The following is a 27,713-nucleotide window of genomic DNA, read 5'->3' as shown; positions in this document are numbered from 1 at the left end:
TCAGATAGACCAAGAAAAGTCTGCAACGATTTTGATAGCACACGCAGTGCAAGTGTTATTTATACGTCATAATTTCATAGTTTTACGTTTAAAATAACACTTGCACTGTCTAACTAAACGTCAGTCCATACATTGTGTATGACCATTGGCCGAGTATTTTCGACAGAGAGCAACGCCTGTTAATGGCTACTCCGTTTTGTTAAGGGCTCTCCACACTCGTGCACGAATCGCGGCGCGAAGCCGCGAACGCAAGTGTGAAGTCTAGTTCGCTAATCAGCGAAATCGACTCCACACTCGCGTTCGCGGCTTCGCGCCCGTAGTCTGGAGCGCGCTTAATATCCTCCTAGTCGCGCCGCGATTCGTGCACGAGTGTGGAGTGGGCTTTTGGTTATCCTCCAAGACAGAACTAGAACCAAGACGAACCGAATGACCAAAAGCCCGCTCCAGACTAAGCGGCGCGAAGCCGCGATTCGCGCACGTGTGTGGAGGGCCCTAAATTATTTATTACGAGCCTATTGTGTCCCACTGCTGGGCAAAGGCCTCCCCCTCTTCTTCCACTCCTCCCGGTTTTGAGCTACATCTGGCCAGTCACTCAAAAAGGAGTCCAAGTTATCCCACCATCGCCGACGTCTGCCGGATCCCCGGTTTGACGCATTGGGCACCCACTCTGTGGTGGTTATTTTGGCCCACATGTCATTCGGCATGCGGCAGACATGACCAGCCCAGTCCCACTTTAACTTGGCCGCTTTCCGAGCTACATCTACATTTGAGTTTTAGAGCGCAGCGTGGTGTTCCGGATGCGATCCCTTAGTTTCACACCTATGCTGCGCTCCATACCTCTCTGACAAGCCCTAAATACCATAGACAAACCTCGACAACACACAACACAGGACACCTTCCTTTCTCTTTCGCGTCTCTATTGACTCTTTCGAGTGTCTTGCTTGAGTTGAATGAAATGAATTGAATGTGACATGGCGTCGACCAAGATATATCACGGATAATTCTTGTTTTAATGACAGTGGCCTCTTTTAGTATTTTATTACTGAGGCCGTAATAAATCGTATATTTGCATTGATGGTAATGCATGCAAGGAAACCGCAGCGAATAAGCGATGGGTATGATTTAGTTTTTGATGATTCGGATTCGATTTTGCAGTCTGTAGATGGCGGTCGCCGATTGATAGTTTTCCTGTAATTACGACGAAGAGATTAAAATTGTCTTTTTGTTTTCAGGTACTTTGAGAAGCACCAGGCCCATCCGTATCAGGTAACCATAGAATATGCGAATATCAACTGTAACAATAACTGTTTCTGTAGTAGCACGTAATGCTAACTCTGCCTCGAGTTATGTACTTCTGTATATAATATGTGTTCCGAATTCTGTTTTCCAGATATTTTTCCTATCCAAACAGCTTTTAAATTGTGTCGCCTTACGCTGTACCTATTAAGGCAGCCCACATGTTACTTGGTTAGAAGAATAGAATAGTGGTTGTAATATATGAGCATGAATTGGTTTCCTACAATTTTACACAAATCGATTTCGTTCGTGATTTTGAATGCCCTGTAATTTCAGTTTAAGAGCCATAATATATTATTTTATAGCAAAAAGTAGAGGAGGTTCAAGTTGAATGCTGCTTTTTGGTAAAAATAAATTGCATTAGAGTTTTTCTTCGTGGGTTACTTAGCAGCTTACAGCAGACGTATACTTAAAATGTCTATAAACCTTGTGTTAAATGATTAATGAAATTTTAATTTTTCGCGCACAGAAATACAATACCAAAAGTGATAGAAGGGCAAACGAGTATGTACCTTCTGACAACCGATATACACCACTCCGATCCCCAAATGGCAATGTCTCAGTACATGGACATGGACACGGGGCCCACACAGGCCATGCGGGGCACGGACACCACCACTACACTCATGTGGTTGATGAAAGAGGATATGCAACATCTAGAAATACCTATATACAGAAAGGTTCTGAAAAGGAGAGAGACAGAGACTATAAATCGTCTAGAAATAAGTACACAGGTAAGACCTTGTTTACTCTCATGATGTACATGTTAAAAATTAGAATAATAGGTATAGAAAAAAAAAGATGTTATATTGATGATGCTCTCCTGACCGATTTCGGCCACAGCGACTGTGTGCTCTGGAGTAGGCAATCTTTAGTTCGCGTTATTGGCGTGTAGCTATGTTATATTGTACAAACATTTACATGGTCACCTGGCCTAGCATAGGCCATGCTCTCTTATCTTTCCAACCTACCATATTGAGCTGGCTAATATTTAAAGGCTGGTGATGCTAGCATGGTGAATTTAAGTTTGTTTTCATCAAATGCTATATAAAATCAAGTTTTGTAAAAATATATAAAACAAATACTTATTTAGCTATGTCATGTAATGTTTATGTAAATAATAAAAGTGTTATTAGCTATTTGTAAGCAAAAGAAACATTGTCACTTGTCAGTAGGGTGTATCTGTCATGATGATGCAATTACACATCAACCTTGTCTAAAATCTCCCCATAATTGAATATAACTCAATTTAATTATCCTTAGACAAAACTTTTCCTGAAAACAAGTGCAAAAAAATGGGACATCAGTAAAGCTATTTTTGATAAGTGTTTAAGACCCTTTCGAGACCCGGACCCATATTCTAGTAAGCATAGTAAATATGGCTACCCAGGGAGCCACCGGATCTCGAATTTTTAAAGGCTTATAGATGTATAAAAAATATATACATAACTCATCAAGAACTTAAATGAATGTATACCAAATGCAATTCAACACATAAATTTCTTAATTTACTTAGTCCTCAAATATAAAAACCAAACTGGCATACAGTTCCCTAACATTATAGAAAACTGCTCATTCGTCCAATACATATTGTCAATGTGTCTTTGTACATATTGCTAATGTGTCTTTGTATATATTGCCAATGTGTCTATGTATATATTGCTGATGTGTCCTTGTACATATTGCTAATGTGTCCTCGTACATATTGCTAATGTGTCCTTGTATGTACATATTGCTAATGTGTCCCTGTACATATTGCCAATGTGTCTTTGTACATATGTCATGGAAGTTACCTTCTTTAAATATGTGTGTATTTTTCTGTTATGTTTAACTACTCATCTACAAGAGCTATGTATGTCATTGTTTCATTTTGTTAAGCACTAGTTTTAAACTTCTAGGTATATCTTGCTTTAGAAGTTTGAAATATATAATTCATTATGAGTTGTAAAATTGTATCATTCAAATATTAATTTTTACAAATTATATTTGTCTCTTGGCAACTGCGAATAAAATGATATCGGATATCCATAATTGTAGTATATTTCATAAAACTAAATCTCTGAAACAAATTGAGTTGATAACTATTTAATAATATTTATTTTATGCAACTTGATAGATAGATAATTATAAATAAAATACATGTATGCTGCCAAGCATAATTGAATTGACAAGTATATACTTGACAGTAGACTATGACAGTAGTTTTCATTTATATGAAAAATTGCAAATATAATACCAGTTAAGACATATTTAGGCAAAAGCTAAAGCGAATGAATGGTACACTCTTTTTCTTATTATTATTTCTTGCAAATTTGATACACATTGATGATACATGTTATAACACAAAAGCATTGCACCTTTCTAAAATAATACTTAAAATAAATGCTTAATGTTGTCATTAAAAAATGGAACAGGAAAGTATGTATTGTAGACAATAATTAATAATTTTTACAACTATTCCAGATAGTGTCAGATCCCCAAAGGAGAAACGTGAAAGAATCAAAGAAAGCGAACGAGAGAGAAGCAATCATGAACGAAGTGAATCAGAGAAAAAGAATAGGACTAGTGGCATAAACATAAGTGTTAATAGAAGTAGTAAATATGTTAAAAGAAGTGCTCCCTCAGGGAGTGTGCCTTCTGGCAGTGAATGGTCAGAGCATATTAGTTCTTCAGGCAAGAAGTATTATTATAACTGTATCAGTGAAGTGTCACAGTGGGAGAAGCCCCGGGAGTGGGACACAAGAAGGACATCATCCAAAGATTCTACATATTCATCCAGAAGCAGTAAGTTTTTATTCATTACTGTATTTCCCACAAACATCAATCTGTTCATACAAACAAACATCTGAATTATTGCACACCACAGATTTCACACATTGCAAGAAGTTATTAATTGTAGGTGACATATGTCTAATAGTTTGTGCATCGAATTTGACAGCTGCGGTACAGTCACGTCTGAAAATATTGATCCGGATTACGGACAAAGTGCCAAAAATATGGAAACACAACCTTATTGCCTATAATACATTAAGGTAGTGTATACATATTTTTGTCACTTTGTCCGTATCAATATGTTTAGACGTGACTGTATAAGTTGCTGTACTTCTGCTTACATTATGTTCATGTTTACACTGCTTTTACAATCAATAATTTGATGCTGAGTTTTGTCAGCTTCCTTGTTCATGGTATAACATAATAGGCACCTCACACTAATTTAAACTCACGATTTTTACTCATTATTATTCACAACGATGGGAGGTAAATTTAAAACTTATTTTACGCAATTAAGTCCCGTCGTTGTGAGTAATAATAATAGGCACCTATTGTCCAGCAACAATTTATAAAATAATCCTGGGGAAGTAATTAATTTCTGAATACCTTGTATGATTTTGTAAAGTACCTCTTAAAATATGGAATTTTAGGGAGGAATTATATTTATATATCTCAATGAATGAAGTATTATCATATGTATTTATTGATTCTCTATTTTCTATTGCAGAAGTAAGCATGAGGTTATTTATTGTATTGGTTATGTTATGCAGTATAATATGGAAATATCCTCAAGTAACATGATTATTACTGACATACTGACTATTTACTTCAATTTTTTACCTCAAAAAGTGCTTACAATTTAAAACCTCAAAGCATGAGGTTTTAAATTGTAAGCAACTATGGAGTTCTTTCTAATCTTAGAAAAGAGAAACTTTTCCTCCATGAAGAGGTCAGTTAAAAGCATTGAGTTTTAATTATTTATAGATTCTTGAAGGTTACACAAACTTAATAACCATTACACTCACACACACACTCAAAGTACTCGTAAATTACAAATCAATAAGCTAATAAGGAGTAGAAATCTGTACAATTTAATTAGCATTACAAATGGGTATTTATTGGCTAACTTTCTGGAGTATTATTGTCCATAAAGAGAAGACACAAACTTGTGTCTTGCCTAGTAAGAACTTTAGGTCACTATGTTTGTTTTGATATGGGATGTATGCACTCCATTGCATTCCTAGACGATGTCGGCAGCAGTCCCTCAGCTGTCAGTAATCATGTTACCTGCAGGAAGGACTGCCAGTCTTGGCTTTGATGTGTGTTAGTTTGTTAAATGGGTTATGTCTACTAATGTTATCTTTGAATAATGAACAGAATTCACTGCAAAATTACTACTACCTATCATACAAATGGAGTTATTTCTCTACAATTCGCGGCTAAAGTATCCATCACACTCTTGTCTTACATATATATAGTGACATACTTTTTGTAAAGCTATCCTATCACAGAATGGTAGATAGTTTTGACGCGTAGTCTCAGCCGCTTCTATTGATGCTGTCCCGAGTGTAGACATTCGAGAATCAGACAGGTATAAATTTAATAATAAAAAAACCGGCCAAGTGCGAATCGGATAATATTCGTTTATTCAAATAATTGTCCAATACAAGATATATGTGCACGCATGAGATACTTAAAAAAGTTATAGTCTTAGACTTTATTAAGCAGTATTTGCACGATCATACACGACTGTCTTGTAAGAACGAGACATGTAAGGTCGTTTATCTTACTATCTCTGCTATCTCACTTTATCCTATAGTTTGAAATGATAGCTGACCGAGTGACCGGGTCGAGTAGACACGCGGCCTGCGGCTATAATAATTGGCTGTTTACATTTTTCTTAGTACCCATATTATTGAAAAGTGAAAAACAATACAGTAGAACTTCCCGTCCGCTAAAGCAGGTCAATAATGGTTTGAATTTGACCATGAAGAAGAACTCCCCGTACTATTTTTGCTACAATTGATCTTAATATCAATGGCTGTTTAAAAAAATGCATAACATCATCCGCATATTAAATCTGTCATGAGCAAAAGAAATCTAAATAATATTATCATGGCAAAATTATACGTGAAAGGTAATCCCATAATATTTTCAGTGTTTGATGGAACGGCTAGCACATCATTTAACCACACAGTAAGGCATATCTTTTCCTTAAAGAAATAATCTAAATACTTCTTACTACGACTGTGACAACGGGCCGCTATTTGCGAACTAAATAGCGCCGTGGCACAATATTTGCGCCCCACCCAGCGTAGCACAAAATATGTGGGGTCATTTTGCAGAGCTAGTTCGTCATCTATGTTTATTATCAATCGCTGAATAATCCCAACTACTGGACTAATTATCATTAATTAATCAAAGTCTTTTAATCCTTTCGCGTAAAGAGCGTTACATATTTGGCGAGGCAGTTGGCTACCCCATATAAAATAAAACGAAATTTTCACGTTATGCACACTACAGGCACAGGCCAGTAAAACACCTAGACTGAACTCACAAAATTTTATGTTTATGTAAAAACCTTCTAAATTCTGTTTTTTTATTCCGTAGACTAAAATGAAATTGCATGTGGTACTAAGAAATGTCATGTCTTACACATGAAACGTCATTTTAGTCGACGGAATACAAAAACAGACCTTAATTATACTCTATAGTTGCATAAAAAAGTAAAATGAAATATATAATTTCTATTGATTTAACCAATAACCCTTTTTTAGGGTTCCGTAGCCAAATGGCAAAAAACGGAACCCTTATAGATTCGTCATGTCTGTCTGTCACAGCCACTTTTCTCTCTGAAACTATAAGAACTATACTGTTGAAACTTGGTAGCTAGATGTATTATGTAAACCGCATTAAGATTTTCACACCAAAAAAATTTTTGGGGGTTCCCCAAAATAACTTTGAACTGAAACTCAATAAAAATTTTTTTCATCAAACCCATACGTGTGGGGTATCTATGGATAGGTCTTCAAAAATGATATTGAGGTTTCTAATATCATCTTTTTCTAAACTGAATAGTTTGCGCGAGAGACACTTCCAAAGTGGTAAAATGTGTGTCCCCCCCCACCCCTGTAACTTCTAAAATAAGAGAATGATAAAACTGAAAAAAATATATGATGTACATTACCATGCAAACTTCCACCGAAAATTGGTTTGAACGAGATCTGGTAAGTAGTTTTTTTTAATACGTTTTAAATCGTATACCGCAATTTACCTTTCACTCACGTTTCACATAAAAAATACATTGTTAAAATGATGTAATTTACGGAATACGGAACCCTCGGTGCGCGAGTCCGACTCGTACTTGGCCGGTTTTTTTATCGATCTACATCTATATGGGATGTCCAAGGCTTGTGCGAGACCCTTGGAGTACCTAAATGTATGTATTTAAAAAAAGTATATATGTACTGTCAGCATCAAGTAGATAGTGCTGGCCAAGTGCCAAATATATCGAGACACATCCTTATTTCTATCCTCCCTTACACACAGATACTGCACTACACTTACAGATCTTTTTTTTTATTTTATTAAAATGTACTTTATTACTCATTATAGGGATACATGCTATCAACTATATTTGGAGTACTTTCTGCTGTGTGTGTGTGTATGCTTTGTGCTGTGTTTTCTAGTTATTTATATATACTAGTTTCAAATTCGACTGTCTATTCATCTTTTTTTTCATGTATTATACATAGATAGAGAAAAACGATCCAGTTCCCGATCAGGCAGAAGAGAACTCGAGAAACCAAGTAAAAGAAACAATAGCGGGTCTGAAAGGTACTGGAATAACGGCGGCAGGGAGGACGACCCACACGACCGACCTCGACCAAAACTTTCGATGGCGCCTCACGAAGGAAAAGGTACAATGCTAGAGTGACTGGACAGTTAGAATACTTAAAAATATTCTATGTGCAGGATTTGTGACAGACAGATGTCGACATTGTATTTATAACAAAGTGTATTGCATAAGTAATCCATGAATTAGTTATGCCATACATTTCAATCATTCTTCAATTGGTTACTTGTAGTTGTACCTTAAATTCTCTTCTAATATTGTTCGTACTCCTATGCAACGCCGTTTGTGAATATTTTTGTTGCCCAATGTCATCTAGCTTTCTGGCTAGTTTATTTGCATTATTTTGAGAGAAATGACTGAGTTTGAATGCTATGGATACAATCATTTTTTGTTTGATATTTTAGATGGGCAGTCTTTACAAGATATGGACATATCTCCGGACCGGAGTACGCCGCTCTCCGAGAACTCATACGGCGGACGGGACGTGAACTCGGTGGTGCGGAACAACGCGGACAGCAACGCGGTGCCGCCCGTCGTCGTGCTCGACAATTCTAACCAACCGGTGCGTCACGTCACACCTAATCTACTTATTTGCTATAAATCTAAATAGTCTCTTTAACCCCTTCAGCCGGCGACGGAATATAAATAGACACCGCTCTCCATAGAAAAATGCCTTCCAAAAATGACCCCAGCCACACTGGCACTGACAGCTGTCCCTTCTCCATTAATATGTTTAGCTCAAAAAAGGTTAATATATCCAGCTTTTAATTATATCCAATAAACAATTTCCCGCTTTAAAAAAAGTTGTGATTGGTCAATATAAGTTTTGATTGGCTATAATTAAATTCTATGCGCCAAACCTCTTGCGCGGCATTACAATATTTTAGCGTTGTCAAACCTTACAAGGATGATACTAACCAAGAGGGAACCAATTCCATTAATTATTATTTTGACGCGTATTTATTGTTAAGATTACGCATGTCTAAACTTTATATTATGAATATATCGGTACACTTAAAAGGTGAAATATAATATTAATGCGTAGTATGTATTTTGGAACAGTGTCAGTACATACAGACTTTTATAAAATGCCAGTGGTCAACGTTTCTCAATTTTACTTAAAACACTTTTATAGGTAGGTACGCGTAGCGATAAAATTATATACAAAATCGTCACTTTAATCCGTGGCACCTGGGGCCGATTGCACAACTTGTAACTAATAATAGCTTTTAGCTAATATTATTTGTTGCAAGTTGTTATGTAATCGGCCCCATTGCATAATAAACTACAACTAATATTACAAGTGGAACTCCTTTTCTAATAAGTGGAATTAGAAAAGGAGTTTCGCTCGTCTCATAGTAATCACTCTCTTTGAAATGTACGACTACAAATTCGCGTGGTTGGGCTAGGGAACAAATCTGGTTCCTGCCTCTCTAAGGTAACAGCATTTGTCCAAAGAATTTTCTGTTCCGGGTTCTTTGGGAAACTAGAATAAATAAAACAGGAAGTTTACTGATTAGAAATTTGCACCGTTCTTAGTATTTTACATAAAAACAAATAATCGGAGTTGCTTATTGCTTTCAAAATAAAATCAATAGCCAACTTTGTCATAGATAGGTATGTTGCATAACGCTATCCTCATTCTGCCACTCCGTATCAAAAAGGCATAAGTCATTATGAAACTAGTATAGAGTTACGACATTTGGTTTAGCGTATTAATCTTCAACATTCTGCTAATTTAAATAATTAAGTATTTACCGTGTTTAGGAATTAAACTTACACAAACCAATTAATCCCATCCTTTTTCTTGTGTTTTATTGAATTGTTGCGGCACCATTTTACCGCACAAGAAGGCATTTTATGCGGCTTTCTGAATTAATAATTTTATATGGGCTGACATGTTATACCACAGAAGGCCGCTATCGTACTGAACCTGTCAAATTCCGCGCAACACAGTCTATTTGGTAGAAGAGCCGGCAGTAAAGTTTCGAACCAACGTGATACCGCGATGAGATGCACAATGGTTTCCCATAAAACTGATGCTAAGTCCGAATTTGATAGTCTGCCACGGCGGAACTAGCCGAAAGTACAAAAAAAATAGCCACTTCCGGTGCGAAAAAGGGGGGGTCATTTAACCCATCTGATACTGCAATAAAAGCTATGGCATCAGTTAGAAATTTACTGGTAGATACAGAAAAGCGAAATCTGCCAGTATGATTCCTGCCGGAAGTGCTTGGCATACGCTCTCAAAGGTGACCATCGGGACCCCTAAATTAACCCATCTGATACCAGCACGAAACCAATTCCAGTCGGTAGATATGAACCTTCTCTTCAGGAATATATAAGTCTGCCAGGGCGCTTTCAGCCGAAACACCTTGACATACGAGATTATGTGAGCAACATCCGTGGAACCCGTATTTTGGAATTGTACAGATTACAGACATTTTAATTATTGCAGGCTTATGATTTATTACCTAATGCTTATATTTGTATATTTTTATGCCATTAATAACATATATTTCAAATTTATTAATATACACAATATAATTTGGGCATTAATTTAATACCTGCTTACGGCTTTGTACTTCTTTGTTTGCCTTATAAAGGTGCTAACAAATTAGCTACCGATATCTTTACAGTTGATAGTACTCGGCTCCTGAAGTATATGTAAGTATGAAACATTATAGGTTTTATGATGTTATTTTGAGAAAATTGGAAAACAAATTTGCTTTGTAAAAAAAACTCTGTTAATGAGATAATTAAATGAGACCTCATTGAACAGATTCTAAAACCTCTTTTAAATATAAAACTTAACTGGCCACTTCACGCTGATAAATCAAATGACACGTTGACAATGACATTTAAGACAAACAAGCAGTTAAATACATGATGATTATTTTTTAGATAGAATTATAGTTTATTTATTTTGTTCGGTAAATAAAATAAAAATTATGAGAAACTTTCTTAATTTCTATTAAAAGTTAATTTTCTAGTGTAAAGTACCAACCATCTCGTAAAATTTCTGTAGCTAATTTGTTAGCACCTTATATATAAATAATACAATAATTTCAAATTACAATATCCTTTATTTACCAAAATGAACAAAATTATTATTATTACATACTTATTGTAAACGGGTGTAAAAAGACAGGATTTTCAACGTCAAGGACGATTTTTACAAATAATCCAAATATGAACATTTTAAATCATTTTTAGGAAAAACGGGACCCTATTACTAAGACTCCAATAGATTATATTCTGTTTTTTATTCCGTAATCCGAAGACTAAAATGACATTTCATGTGGTACTAAGAAATGTCATGTCTTACATATGAAACGTCATTTTAGTCTACGGAATAAAAAAACAGACCTTAGTTATCTCAATTTGTAGTGTTATAAAACAACACCCTGAATGTTAAACTACGTCAGTTTTGCGTCAACGTCAAGAAATGTAGGGGAGAGGTGGGCATGACGGGATACTTAATGTTTCAAGTCCAATAAAACTGAAAATGCTATTTTTTTAAGTTTTGTTATTTTTATTTTTATCTTTGGTAATCAGTCTTTCATAATCAACACTTACTAGGAACTCTCTAGTTAGATAATTAAATTAAAAATAAATTAAAATGGCCTAAAGTGCCTTCTCTCCATCTTGCCCCCCAAGTATGGTAAGACATCCCCTACGGGACAAGATAAGAATGATTCATATAAATATTATATTTAGGGCCTAAACAAAACTAAAATTTTTGGCTTTTGGGTCCATCGTCTGATAACTTCTCACGAACTGTTTTACTTTTATTTCTTAAGTCGTCTGAGAGACAGAAAATGTGTTTACAGCTAACATGTACCCCATCTTCCCTTGTTAATTTTATTGTTTGTTGGGTTAATTTTATTGTTTGTAAAAATTGACATGTAAAAGTGCCCCTGAGGCCTATTTGCTGAATAAATGTTTGATGTTGATGTTGATGTTGAAGAATAAATAAATTCAAATCCGCAATTCTTCATCAGTTTATCACTTTAAAACTACGGCCGTCAAGATGTACCCCATCTTGCCCCATGTGCCTAATGAAATTCGAAAGTTTTTTGTAAAATAAACCGTACTTGAAACCAAACAAGTCCTTAGCTGTTGGCGTGATTGCTGGGCCATAGGAATAAATTAACAGTATATATGTGCTGGTGATAATAAGGAAACAAACGCAAACCAAATAAAACACAAAAACCGGCCAAGTGCGAGTCGGACTCGCGCACGTAAGATTCCGTACCATAATACCATTACGCAAAAAATTTAAAAAAAGTCAAGTTTGTTGTATGGGAACCCCACTTAAATATTTATTTTATTATGTTTTAGAATCATTTATTCATCAATTGTGCATTACAGGTAATGAATACAGGTGTTATAAACAATTAGTTTTAGTTTGTTATAACGGCAACAGAAATACATCATCTGTGAAAATTTCATCTGTCTAGCTATCACGGTTGATGAGATACAGCCTGGTGACAGACGGACAGACAGACAGACAGACAGAAAGCGGAGTCTTAGTTATAGGGTCCCGTTTTTACCCTTTGGGTACGGAACCTTAAAAATAACAAGGAATATGGCAAAAACAGTTTTTTTGCAAATAAATAATTAACGACACCATTTGTCTAGCCGGTCACTGTGCGAACTGATTGCTATGATGGCGACGCATCGTCATGCGTTAACGGGATTCTGATGGTTGGTCAGTCGTGTCGCCATATAAAGCCGCTACCCCGTCTTACTCGTCTTGCCCCTCTCTCCCCTACATAAGATAGTGATTAGATACACCAAATAGGTGAAAAAACGCCTCAAGCGTAAAAGAAACCACCAAAAATCATTTTATGTCGCATTACAAGCCTGATTTAGCTATGAATACTAATACCCCCTTAGTCGTAAAACTTTACGAGCCTGAATTAGTTAAATTATGTTTTATCCTTTTCTTACAAATACATAAGTCAAAATGACAGACAAAGACAAACGATTCATATAGCTAATTGAATGACTATTAATCATATTAATCACATTATTTAATTTATTTTAACTTAATTTATTATAAATATGTGTTATTAATAACGTAATAATATACAAATATAAGCATAGAGTAATAAATTAATAAGCCTGCAGTATTTGAAATGTCCGTAATATGTACAATTCCAAAATACGGGTTATACGGGTACCACGGATGTTGCGCCACATAATCTCGTATGGCAAGGTGTTTCGGCTGAAAGCGCCCTGGCAGACTTATATATTCCTGAAGAGAAGGTTCATATCTACCGACTGGAATTGGTTTCATGCTGGTATCAGATGGGTTAATTTAGGGGTCCTGATGGTCACCTTTGAGAGCGTATGCCAAGCACTTCCGGCAGGAATCATACTGGCAGATTTCGCTTTTCTGTATCTACCAGTAAATTTCTAACTGATGCCATAGCTTTTATTGCAGTATCAGATGGGTTAAATGACCTCTCCTTTTTCGCACCGGAAGTGGCTATTTTTTTTGTACTTTCGGCTAGTTCCGCCGTGGCAGACTATCAAATTCGGACTTAGCATCAGTTTTATGGGAAACCATTGTGCATCTCATCGCGGTATCACGTTGGTTCGAAACTTTACTGCCGGCTCTCCAACCAATTCGTTTTCAGCACAGTAGTCGTGGGGTCATTATTGAGCTCAAGTCAGTCTTCTATAGTTGTTCTACTTCGTTGCCTTCAGCTTCTCAAAGACACGACATCGGGTGAACAAAAACAATCAAGCCTTGATTTTGAATTTAAAATTAAGTAGTTTTTTGGCTGTCAAATTTAGACCCCTGAGAGTTAAGAGGTTAAGGAGAAATGTTTTGAGTGTTAGTGGATTATGTGGTATGATAAATTGCCTTAAAGGAATTGCGTGTGACAACATGATTGTCTACACGGTATGAAAGGAGCTGGGATATAGGAGAGTTAAATCATACCGCGGAAAATAGGTAGGCGATGGGGGAATGTTTTAGTTTAGGTAAATTTCTCTAAAAAAATAATTCCGGTAACGATTTGAATGTACAAAACAGTACGCACAGTAATATCTTTAATAACATTGACTGATAGACAACTTACTGTAATGGGGAAGGCGGCTTCCAAACCTTGCTACTAGGTGGCGCCACTAGAGTTTATGACATGACATTAGTTTGGCCCCACATTTTTTCTTTAAATAAAAAAAAAAGATTAGTTTGGGCTGTGGCGTCGCTTGACAGAAAATAAACATAACACTTTTTATTTGGATCGTAATATAACCTGAAATAAAAAGTAAATTAATAATTTTAAATGTTGATATTGAGTACATTTTCCTTGATATTTTAAGCATAATATTTTCGAGTGAAAACAGTACATAGCCAAATATTATACTTAACCTTTCTACGAGGTCTTTTTTTTTAGGGTTCCATACCCAAAGGGTAAAAACGGGACCCTATTTCTAAGACTCCGCTGTCCGTCTGTCTGTCTGTCACCAGGCCGTAACTCATGAACCGTGATAGCTACAGTTGAAATTTTCACAGATGATCTATTTCTGTTGCCGCTATAACAACAAATACTAAAAAGTAAGGAACCCTCGGTGTGCGAGTCCTACTCGCACTTGGCCGGTTTTTTCCCTTTTACGGATGCCTCGCGTTCCCGTAAAAGTGCTTTTAACTGTGTTACAGTCAGACGTCCATATTTTTCATGAGGATCCATTTTATCGCGTTAAACAGACGATTATTACGTACTTCATGTACCTACATGTGCTCCTGTCAAAACAAAACTTCTTTATTTGAATGGCTTTGAAACTTTATCCGACAGTTTCTTCGCCTCAGATACAAAGTTTAATACTTATATAGAGAGTTTAATTATGAAGTTTTATTAAACATTGGTTTATTAAATACAAATATTTCTTTTCAGTTATAAATTTCATACAACGAGTTGGTCGAGTTGTCTCAAACTTTAGTGGCGCCATCTACAATTAGCTTTCAGCCGCCTTCCCCATAATGTCGGATAATAATGTTTATTTAATTCCTATTTTATAAGTACAAGTTACAAATTTACAAGTGTAAACATTGAGGCAATTGACACTTGCTTGTCCAATGATGAGCAACCGATGAGCAGCCTGTGCTGGTACGCGGTTTTTTAGACCGGTATTGCCTTGCAGCTGTTTATGTTGTCGACGCCGTGTCAAACACGAAAGCTGTCACTCGGAAGCCACGTCACTGAAATATCAAAACTGAAATTGAACTTTATGCAGAAGCACGTAGGTCTATGTTGCTCTGTGATCTTTGATCGATTAATCCGTCTTTGGCGTTGGACCTGCGGTGCCGATATATCCGTCATTGGCGTCCAAAAGGTTAAACTCAGGTCCTGGTGGGTAAATTTTGTTTCACGCCTATTAACACGCGATATAATGTTGTCATATCCTTCTGCACCCTCGCCCGGTGTGTTTGTGAATACGATAAATTGATGAATGACATTGTGATTTTATTTGCAGAGCGGCTCGTTGCTGGCGGCGGCCCTGCCTCGAATCGTGGCGGCGCCGACGGTGTCAATGCCGCCGGCGGCCACGGCGGTGGCGCCCGCGCCGACACTGGCCAACAACGGCGGCGCCACGCCCGAGGGCAGCGGCGGCGCCTCGCCGCACCGCGACGCCGGCCCGCCCACGCCCACGCACTCGGAGAACATCGACCCGCACGCGCCGCCGCTGCATCTCGACACGGCGCTGCCCCGGAAAAGTAAGGCTTCTCGATATGTAATATATGTTTGTTTTGTCACAGTTCTTATTTTTTTAGTTACAAAAAAATTAAATACAAGTAGTATTGTCAAACTCCACAACGATTTAGCATGTTTTGTTGCAAATTGGAAGTTGTATTAATGTGTGGTTTGTGTGTTAGTGGAGTGCCTGGGCAGCTACTCGTCAGTGGTGGGCGGCGCGCTGCACCACCCGCAGGCGCCCGCGCTTACGCCGTCGCTCGTCAACTACGTGCGCGCCGACCTCACGGCGCACGTCTCCGGCTGGCCCGCCGACATTCTCGAGAAACAGGTGAGCTGTCCATTTTTATTTACTCTACCGTTTACTCGTATTGTATATACCACTTTCCTACGCAACATAGGAAGTTAAGATCTCACATCACATGCCGCGAATTGAGTAAGACTTCCTCATCTTACACGATGTCAAAGGACATTAAATGGCACAATTCGCGCTAGGATGAAAACAATTGCCCTTATTTTGTTATGATATACTAAGGACAACGATAGTACATTGCTGAAGAGGCTAGAAAATAACCAATACCTAGATGAAAGAGTTACGTTTTTTTAACGATATAGGAGGCAGACGAGCTGACGAATCGCCTGATGGTAAGCGATTACCGTCGCCCATGGACACCTGCAACACCAGAGTGGTTGTAAGTGCGTTGCCGGCGTTTAATATGGGAGCCCGCTCTTTTCTTAAATGTCTGAAGATCGTATTGATCCGGAAATACCGCAGGCGACAGTGGCACCTACTTGCTAGCGCATTTAAAACAGAATGATACTGTAATTTATCCTTTTTTTTAAACAATTTTTTAATTATATAATATTTTATAATCGTCGGGAGGCGTAAATTTTTATATTTTTACCTTTTTTAACTCAAAATTCAAAACAGCCTTCCTTGCAATCGCTTTCATTTCTGTAGGCATAAGTATAAACACTATTTTTACTAGAAATATTCGTTTATACAACTAATATGTGACGTTTTCAACCAAAAGGTACCACATTGTTGCTAGTCGATAAGGTTGATTTCAAATTGAAGCTATATGGAAATAGCGCCTTATTGCCAACCGACTATAAGTACCCTTTTGGTTGAGAATGGCACATATCATAATTGCATTGTTATAATAAATTACATTACAAAAATTAAACAATCATCGTAACATCCCGTTTATATGTATTTTTATATAACAAACAAAAAAAATCTTACACGATGAGTTCCTAGAACCTTTGTCATTTTTAAAAGTATTTAAAGCACTACCATAATGGGGTTGGCAACTGTCAAAGGTTTGCAGAGATGGCGCCATCATAGCTTGCCCCTTTTTCTATAGTACTATGCCTTGTGGGAAACAGTCGAAGAGATAGTTCAGATCCGGAAACCGCTACCAAATTTTCTTCATTTTCTCACGCCAAATTTTCTGCAATGCATAGTTTGGGTGCAAAATGCAATATTCGCAACGAGGCGGGAGTCATTTTGATGACGTCATTCCGCTGATGTAGATGGCCGGCGCCGCTGTCTCCCGGCAGTTTTCGAGACCCAGTACCATGCCCAACAACATACTAAAATTTGGTAGCGGTTTCCGGATCTGAACTATATTCCCATAAGGCAAGTGCACTACTATGAGATTTGGTTTAAAGGGCTGGCATTCAGGGCATTAAAAAAACAAAGAAATTACACAATTCTAGGGATTGACAGGGAAAGCTATGCTGGCGCCATCTGCTAAACCGGTGACGGAGTATAAATAGACATCACTCTCCATAGAAAAATGCCTTCCAAAAATGACCCCAACCACACTGACACCAAAGATAGATATAACTCCGTAATAGATGGATACAGTCTAAGGAAAAAACATGCCTCGAAAATCAAGAAAATTTGATTCTCGTTCAGAGGGCGCTACTAGTTTTGGCCAACTGTCGTATAGATGGCGTTGACGGTTTCGTTTGTTATTTAACAATTTTAACGCATATCAGTGAAAGAACATGGGTCAAAATCATAAAAATAATTAATGCAAATAAAAAAATAATTTATCTATATTTAAATACATTTTATCGTATTTTTATAAATCTTCATTTTTAGTTTTAAAGTGTGTCGACAGATGGCAGTGAATTTACTGGGGTTACAAAATTTACTATGACAGTACCGCTCTAGTATAAGTTACTCTATGCTGACACTGACAGCTATCCCTTCTCTATTAATGTTTAGCTCAAAAAAGGTTAATATATGGGCATTTCACGCCAAGCGGGCAGCGAAAAAAGTGTCAGGTCATAGAATTTGCTGATATTTGGAATAATTATACTACTCGATGTCCTGAATTTGGGTATATTTTTATTTTATTTTTATTCGGCACCATTTCCGGTTTAGAAGCATTTAAAAAATGGACGAAATCAGAGAAGAGCATTTTTCAAAAGCTGATGCAGCTAATTATATCATAAACTGAAAAATAAGTTGAATATTGTTTTTTATACAATTTTAATTGCTCTTTCTCGCAATTCTAAAAATTTTGATTTTCTTTAATTTTTTCATACAAAAAACCGGAAATGAAAATTCGAAGTCGAATTTATATAAAGTTCGATATTTTTGAATTTTTTTATTTTTACTTCAAACTGTAGTTCATAAAAAATACCTGGAAAGTTTGAGAATGGGAGCTGCATTAGCTTTGGAGATACCTGAGCTTAGTGCGCACGTGCCGGTCTGAGCGCCATACTGGCGATTCCTTAATAACCCAGTCAAATAAAGGATTTGACCTAGGAATGACAAATAATAAGCTGGAAACTTATATAACTACACCTTCGTTATGACGGTCTATAAGTTACGTTAAAAGTCACAGAAAACTTCGTGTTCGTGTCGGAAGTTATTCATGGTCAAAGATCACAAGAATTGCTTTATCACGAATATCAAGGTTTCCATGGCTCCAATGATGTTTGCATATAAATGAAGATTGTAGAGCATAAAATTTATGACAAGTCATGTTCCAGACATTTTTTTTTATTCTCAACCGTTTTGCAGGATAGACGGCGCCGGCGCAGAACGCGTAACGGTCAGCCATACGTTCCGTAATGCAAGTTCACCGTGAATGCCGGTTAATAATAACTTCTATACAAAAATTCCAAATTCATAAGATGCTATTTACGGATCATATGCTGATATTATAACAAAATTTGTCCCTCCTGTGGGTGAACAGTAGTTAACAGCTTCTGTGCGTTTAAGGAGGAGTTTTGGCCGAAGGGTGTCAAATTCCGGCGGTTCCGCGGCCGACTCTCTGACACAGCGGGGTTGCGTAATGCATCGCAGCCATAATGTATTTTGTAGTTTTTGTTTTTAGGGTTCCGTACCTCAAAAGGAAAAAACGGAACCCTTATAGGATCACTCGTGCGTCTGTCTGTCTGTCTGTCCGTTTGTCAGTCTGTCCGTCTGTCACAGCCTATTTTCTCCGAAACTACTGGACCAATTAAGGTGAAATTTGGTACACATATGTAAGTTTGTGACCCAAAGATGGACATGTAACGTAAATAAATTAATTTTAAACAGGAGGGCCACTAAATGAGAAAATTAAAAAATTTAGTTTGTCAAACTATATCGTGTTATATATTAAATGAAAGAGCTCATTGTGAGAATCTCAAATATATTTTTTTATAATTTTAAGATAACCAGTTTAGAAGTTATTCAAGAAAATAGGCAAAAAATGACCATTCCCCCCCCCCGTTATCTCCGAAACTACTGGGTCAAAAATTTTGAAAAAAATACACAAAATAGATCTTTACCTATAGATCACCAGAAAACCTATTAGAAATGTGCAGTCAACCGTGAGTCAGAGTTAATTACTTAGTTTTTGAACCTACTCCTACGGGTTTTTTAAAGACATTCACATAAAAAATACATTGTTTAAATTGTGTAATGTACGGAACCCTTGGAACGCGAGTCCGACTCGCACTTGTTTTTTTAAATATATTGTTTATAATATGTATGCTAGTTTTAAGGTATTTATAATTATATGGGCCCCTAAGGTCTGTTATTTCATTTCCGTAGACTAAAATGACGTTTCATGTGTTAGACATGACATTTCTTAGTACCACATGAAACGTCATTTTAGTCTACGGAATAAAAAAACAGAATATAGTTGCCTGAAATAAAGTTTTCTATTTCATTTTGATGAATCTTTTATCGCCGAAGACGCCGAATGTACTTTTATTTCACAATTATCTGCTCATTTAGATGAATCTAACAAACCTAATGAGGTTTTGTTGCATAACAGTCTCTATGGTATGGCCATCTAATGTCATAATAATATTATTATACATCGATGTCATGAATAATATTATAATGTCATTGGTTTTCATAAATATGTCAATTTTTAACTTAATGTAAAATCAACTACAAATAGTCTCGGTTTGCAAATGTTGAAGACAGCACACATAGATACATGTGGTAAAAATGTTTACTTGTGTTATTTGTTCCTTAACTTTACCTCTTTTCTGTGGACATACCCAACGTTAGAGGCATCAAAACCTAAGTAATTTTCTAATTAACCCTGAATAAAGGGGTATCGTAGGGGTAGGGGGTCCGTTTACATTAGCCTATGTCATAAAATGATTGCATGCAAGCTGTTAAGTATTGTCCACAGGAGGGACACCTTTTGTTATAATATCAGCGTATGATCCGTAAATAGCATCTTATGAATTTGATAACTTTATAGAAGTTATTATTAACCGGAATTCACGGTGAACTTGCATTACGGAACGTATGGCTGACCGTTAAGCGTTCTGCGCCGGCGCCGTCTATCCTGCAAAACGGTTGAGAATCTGAAAAAAATGTCTGGAACATGACTTGTCATAAATTTTATGCTCTACAATCTTCATTTATATGCAAACATCATTGGAGCCATGGAAACATTTATATTCGTGATAAAGCAATTTTTGTGACCTTTGACCATGAATAACTTCCGACGCGAACACGAAGTATTCTGTGACTTTAAACGTAACTTATAGACCGTCGTAACGAAGGTGTGGTTATATAAGTTTCTAGCTTATTATTTGTCATTCCTAGGTTAAATCCTTTATTTGACTGGGTTATTAAGGAATCGCCATTATGGCGCTCAGACCGGCACGTGCGCGCTTTAGCTCAAGTATCTCCAAAGCTAATGCAGATCCCATTCTCAAACTTTCCAGGTATTTTTTATGAACTACAAGCTACAGTTTGAAGTAAAAAAAAACAAAAATACCGAACTATATAAATTCGACTTCAAATTTCATTTCCGGTTTTTTGTATGAAAAAATTAAAGAAAATCAAAATTTTTAGAACTGCTAGAAAGAGCAATCAAAATTGTATAAAAACCAATATTCAACTTATTTTTCAGTTTATGATATAATAGCTGCATCAGCTTTTGAAAAATGCTCTTCTCTGATTTCGTCCATTTTTTAAATGCTGCTAAGCCGGAAATGGTGCCGAATAAAAATAAAATAAAAATATACCCAAATTCAGGACATCGAGTAGTATAATTATTCCAAATATCAGCAAATTCTATGTCCTGAAACTTTTTTCGCTGCCCGCTTGGCGTGAAATGCCCCTATATCCAGCTTTTAATCCAATAAATAATTTCACGCTTTTAAAAAATTGTGATTTGTGATTGTGATTGGTCAATATAAGTTTTGTTTGGCTATAATAAAATTCTATGCGCCAAACCTCTTGCGCGGCGTTACAATATTTTGGCGTTGTCAAACCTTACAAGGATGATATTTACCAAGAATTTGGAATTTTTGTATAGAAGTTATTATTAACCGGAATTCACGGTGAACTTGCATTACGGAACGTATGGCTGACCGTTACGCGTTCTGCGCCGGCGCCGTCTATCCTGCAAAACGGTTGAGAATCTGAAAAAAATGTCTGGAACATGACTTGTCATAAATTTTATGCTCTACAATCTTCATTTATATGCAAACATCATTGGAGCCATGGAAACCTTGATATTCGTGATAAAGCAATTCTTGTGATCTTTGACCATGAATAACTTCCGACACGAACACGAAGTTTTCTGTGACTTTTAACGTAACTTATAGACCGTCATAACGAAGGTGTAGTTATATAAGTTTCCAGCTTATTATTTGTCATTCCTAGGTCAAATCCTTTATTTGACTGGGTTATTAAGGAATCGCCAGTATGGCGCTCAGACCGGCACGTGCGCACTAAGCTCAGGTATCTCCAAAGCTAATGCAGCTCCCATTCTCAAACTTTCCAGGTATTTTTTATGAACTACAGTTTGAAGTAAAAATAAAAAAATTCAAAAATACCGAACTTTATATAAATTCGACTTCGAATTTTCATTTCCGGTTTTTTGTATGAAAAAATTAAAGAAAATCAAAATTTTTAGAATTGCGAGAAAGAGCAATTAAAATTGTATAAAAAACAATATTCAACTTATTTTTCAGTTTATGATATAATAGCTGCATCAGCTTTTGAAAAATGCTCTTCTCTGATTTCGTCCATTTTTTAAATGCTGCTAAGCCGGAAATGGTGCCGAATAAAAATAAAATAAAAATATACCCAAATTCAGGACATCGAGTAGTATAATTATTCCAAATATCAGCAAATTCTATGTCCTGAAACTTTTTTCGCTGCCCGCTTGGCGTGAAATGCCCCTATATCCAGCTTTTAATCCAATAAATAATTTCACGCTTTTAAAAAATTGTGATTTGTGATTGTGATTGGTCAATATAAGTTTTGTTTGGCTATAATAAAATTCTATGCGCCAAACCTCTTGCGCGGCGTTACAATATTTTGGCGTTGTCAAACCTTACAAGGATGATATTTACCAAGAATTTGGAATTTTTGTATAGAAGTTATTATTAACCGGAATTCACGGTGAACTTGCATTACGGAACGTATGGCTGACCGTTACGCGTTCTGCGCCGGCGCCGTCTATCCTGCAAAACGGTTGAGAATCTGAAAAAAATGTCTGGAACATGACTTGTCATAAATTTTATGCTCTACAATCTTCATTTATATGCAAACATCATTGGAGCCATGGAAACCTTGATATTCGTGATAAAGCAATTCTTGTGATCTTTGACCATGAATAACTTCCGACACGAACACGAAGTTTTCTGTGACTTTTAACGTAACTTATAGACCGTCATAACGAAGGTGTAGTTATATAAGTTTCCAGCTTATTATTTGTCATTCCTAGGTCAAATCCTTTATTTGACTGGGTTATTAAGGAATCGCCAGTATGGCGCTCAGACCGGCACGTGCGCACTAAGCTCAGGTATCTCCAAAGCTAATGCAGCTCCCATTCTCAAACTTTCCAGGTATTTTTTATGAACTACAGTTTGAAGTAAAAATAAAAAAATTCAAAAATACCGAACTTTATATAAATTCGACTTCGAATTTTCATTTCCGGTTTTTTGTATGAAAAAATTAAAGAAAATCAAAATTTTTAGAATTGCGAGAAAGAGCAATTAAAATTGTATAAAAAACAATATTCAACTTATTTTTCAGTTTATGATATAATAGCTGCATCAGCTTTTGAAAAATGCTCTTCTCTGATTTCGTCCATTTTTTAAATGCTGCTAAGCCGGAAATGGTGCCGAATAAAAATAAAATAAAAATATACCCAAATTCAGGACATCGAGTAGTATAATTATTCCAAATATCAGCAAATTCTATGTCCTGAAACTTTTTTCGCTGCCCGCTTGGCGTGAAATGCCCCTATATCCAGCTTTTAATCCAATAAATAATTTCACGCTTTTAAAAAATTGTGATTTGTGATTGTGATTGGTCAATATAAGTTTTGTTTGGCTATAATAAAATTCTATGCGCCAAACCTCTTGCGCGGCGTTACAATATTTTGGCGTTGTCAAACCTTACAAGGATGATATTAACCAAGAGGGAACCAATTCCTATAGTTATTATTTTGAAGCGTATTTATTGTTAAGGATCGGTACATTCAAAAGTTGAAATATAATATTAATGCATAGTATGTATTTTGGAACAGTGTCAGTACATACAGACTTTTATAAAATGCCAGTGGTCAACGTTTCTCAATTTTATTTAAAACACTTTTCTAGGTAGGTACTTAGGTACGAGTAGCGATAAAATGACATACAAAATCGTCACTTTAGTTGGCCTAGGGAATAAATCTGGTTCCTGCCTCTCTAAAGTTACATCATCTGTCCAAATTCCGGGGCCTTTGGGAAACTAGAATAAATAAAATGAAATTTGCACCGTTCTTAATATTTTACATAAAAACAAATAATCGTAGTTGCGTATTGCTTTAAAATAAAATCAATAGCTAACTTTGTCATAGATATGTTGCATAACGACATTTGGTTTAGCGTATTAGTCTTCAACAGTCTGCTAAATTAAATAATTAGTTATCGTGTTTAGGAATTAAACTTACACGAACCAATTAAGCCCAACCTTTTTCTTGTGTTTTATTGAATTGTTGCGGCACCATTTTACCGCACATGAAGGCATTTTATGTGGCTTTCTGAATTAATAATTTTATATGGGCTGACAAGTTATGCCACAGAAGGCCGCTGTCGTACTAAACCTGTCAAATTCCGCGCAGCACAGTCGATTCGTTTTCAGCACAGTAGCCGTGGATTTTTGACCTCAAGTCAGTCTTCTATAGTTATTCTACTTCGTTGTGCTAAACACTTCGACTGGCCAACCCCATTGACCTAATGAACTTGGTGCGCGGAGATTGGTTGAATGTCAACCAATGAGTGAGTGGAAAGTAAAAGTGTAGTACAACTGGTACAATAAATACATTGTTGGACTGTTGGTTTAGTTAGGTGTACGACTAAGCCCTACTTTCTAGTCAAGTATTAGACCATCTGTTGCCACATTTTCGAGCAGTGGACTAAAAAAATTATTTTCTTACATAAGATTATATTGTTTTATACACATTTAATACACCATGAACATTTTCAAAACCAACCTAAAAACTTATATTGTAAATAACATCCCTATAATCCAAACCTAAATGCGGCCCTGGCGTGTTACCGCTGACCAACTACTTAGTGCAGTTGTACAGCGGTGCCGCGGTGCGCGTATGAATTTACCTTAAGTATGTATTTTAACTTACTTCTACCCACTATACTGTGACTTAAGCTTTTGATATTTTGATATTGTACTTATATGTCTAGTGTTATAAAAATAAAAATTGTAATTGTAAATAGAAACAAACTATTGCTCACGGGCGTAAACCAAATTAACATTGAATATAATTAATTAGTGCATGTATCTCATTAAGTGAAATGTAAATTTCTTTTGAGATCAATAAAAATCTTTAACCACAATACGGACAACACGGTCATTGGAACACTAATACATTTAAGGATAATTAAAATGATACTGCTTGTTTACAGGCAAATAAATACACTGAAGAAGCGTATCAACTGGGGTGTCTACAGTGCACGCGCGTGTCCGCAGAGCTGAAGTGCTCGCGCTCGCTCGTACGCCACACCGAGATACAAGCCACCTTACAAGAGCAGAAGTGAGTAGGGAAGTTTGATATGTATCCTGGCTTATGGTAGGGGAGCCAAGAGGGAACTTTTGTAGTTACTCGAGCCGAGCGTGTCAGATTAAGATACGAGTGATATCTTGCTAACCGTGGAGTCTACCTTAACCGCTTTTAGCTGTCTATTTTGATCCGTTGGTTGGGGGGTTAAAACAATTGTTAAGTAGATTGTGGATTTGATCATTTTGGTCCAAGTTAATGCTATAATTGTTATATTACTTAATCTGAGAGTCATTTGTACGCGTTTTCTTAATTTGACGGTTACAATGTGAAAATCGAGGTTTGAATGATCGTCAGATTAAGGAAATGCGTACAAATATAATTGTCAGATTTTTTTTACGATTTTAATAGGTATCCACGATGTTCGAGTAACTACATTTTTAGCTCTCTCCGGCTCGCATGTTGTATGTGGTGAAGCTTACAGTTAACCAGACAGTCAGTTACTTATGTATAACGTGGTGTGTGTGTGTGTGTGTGGCAGGATCATGTACCTGCGGCAACAGATCTCGCGGCTGGAGGAACTGAAGTCGCAGAACTCGTTCATGTCGTCGTCGGAGGACTAGGGGCGTGCGCGGGGCGGGGCGCCGCGCTCCACACTGCGCTCCACACCGCGCCCGTCACCGCGCCCGTCACCGCGCCCGCGCCCGCGCCCGCGCCCCGCCCCCGGCTAGCGCCCGACGCGCTCACGTGACGTGAGGACCTTTTCATTTACCTATCAATGCTAAACATTGTTCATTCCGTTCTCTTTCTATGTAAATTAGATCGAATGATTACTGTTAAATGTGTTGTGTGATTTGGTGTTAAATTCTAAGCAATTGTTTTCGTGAAAAATCGACACGATTGGTCAAATTGGGTTTAAACTATTATTTACAATTCTATGACATGTACAGTCAAGGGCATAAATATATACAGGCTGACCTTAGCCATTGGACAAACCCTGAAATCCAACGTAGGGTTACTTCTTAGGAATGCTCTAACGTGAATATTTTTTTTAATTAGAGAAAAAGATAAAAAAATAAACTTTCAAACAAAAATTAATTCCAATGATCGACAACAAAAAGAAACATAATGTATTAATCATTGGCAGCGTTTTTGACAACTTGTTCGAAAATGTGAGGCAATGATGACATTTGTCAAAAGTCAGAATCTTATTTAAATGTCATAAATAAAAAATATAATCAATAAGGTCGAAGAAGGTTTCATACTATTTATTACCTCAGGAGCTATTAACACATACAGGCTGCTCCAAAGTAAAAAACCGTAATTTGTTAATTTCTTCGTAACCGCTACACCGGTTGTTATGATACTTGGTATACTGATTCTTAATACCCTAATGCATATGTACATTTCGGCTTTGTCCAATGGCTAAGGACAGCCTGTATACATTCCCAAAGTTTCAAAAATACGTGTACGCTCTTACACCTTAGACAATAAAGTCGTGTTCTCATAATTTTGGCCATTTATCTGGATCTATATTTTTGCCTTCGACTGTACATGATTATTATTAATGAATGATATGAATGGTAGGTAAGTCTATATATAGCACGTTGAAGTGAGTGAGGGAGCTCCTGCGCCGCGCTCCTTTCACTAATTAGACTGACTCTTCACTTCACACTTATTTTTATTCATTATATTTTTAATTGCATTGAGAATCGCCCGGCGGCTTCTTTCTATGTATATCCTAACTTAATTTGGTTCTCACTTTTATAGTAATATACAGGGTGGCTAAAAAATAAGTGTATTCCCGTTGTCAGGGAGGTTTTGGGATTTTACTGAGCAACTTTTACTATGTGGCAAACGACGAAATCACGAATAAAATTTTTATCCTCCCATAGAAAATGGACTAGCCAAAATGTATGAAATACCCAAAAAATTTTTCACGATTTAGGGGTTGGTCCCATAATAAAAGTTGCTTAGTATAATCCCAAAACCTCCCTGGCAACGGGAATGCTCTTATTCCTTAGCCACCGTGTATATGTGTCATTTTTCTGCAATGGTCATTTTTCTGTACGATCAAGGAATTTTATTTCAGTACCATTTCGTACCTTGTCACAGTGACAATTGTATAAGGTTCCTAGCAACTTTCATATTGACTGTCACTGTAACAAGATACGAAATTGTACGAAAATTAAATTCTTTACTTGTACATATGTTATTACTATTACTAGACACGGTATTGAAACAAGTCAATCTTGCTTCATTTGCCGTTTAGGGTATTTGTTTAATAATGTTTAGTAATGTACATGTTCGTAAACATCATTGTTGTATAAGGAGAATCAAACTATGTTAGTATTCAGTCTCATTTAGTCCAGTTTCCTCTCGGCTCTTAATGTATGTTTCTATGAGTTGGCATTTTTATATTTAGATTTTTAATACACATAGATAATTCTTTGCATGATAACATTTTCAGTTGGGTCATTTTTATAATATTTTATTATTAAACGATAATTTCGGTCATATGTAAGGATACAGTGATTTTATAAAGTGTTTATTGTAAAATAATAAATTATTGAAATAATTGTTTCA

At 36.5% G+C, this 27,713-nt stretch overlaps 1 protein-coding gene across 1 annotated transcript; it reads left to right on the top strand.

The window, feature by feature from the left end:
- The first annotated feature begins 926 nt into the window (after positions 1-926).
- Positions 927-27,713, top strand: LOC134754297 (WW domain-containing adapter protein with coiled-coil homolog). The gene is made up of 10 exons (XM_063690527.1): positions 927-1,115; positions 1,233-1,266; positions 1,766-2,030; positions 3,760-4,080; positions 7,824-7,988; positions 8,329-8,486; positions 15,416-15,656; positions 15,816-15,964; positions 25,036-25,163; positions 25,669-27,713. Exons 1-10 carry the CDS (start codon positions 1,075-1,077, stop codon positions 25,748-25,750), a joined length of 1,584 nt encoding a protein of 527 aa, XP_063546597.1. The 5' UTR covers positions 927-1,074; the 3' UTR covers positions 25,751-27,713.

The sequence above is a fragment of the Cydia strobilella genome, chromosome Z, assembly GCF_947568885.1.
Source record: "Cydia strobilella chromosome Z, ilCydStro3.1, whole genome shotgun sequence".
Taxonomy (NCBI): domain Eukaryota; kingdom Metazoa; phylum Arthropoda; class Insecta; order Lepidoptera; family Tortricidae; genus Cydia; species Cydia strobilella.
This window is presented reverse-complemented; position numbering and strand designations above follow the sequence as displayed.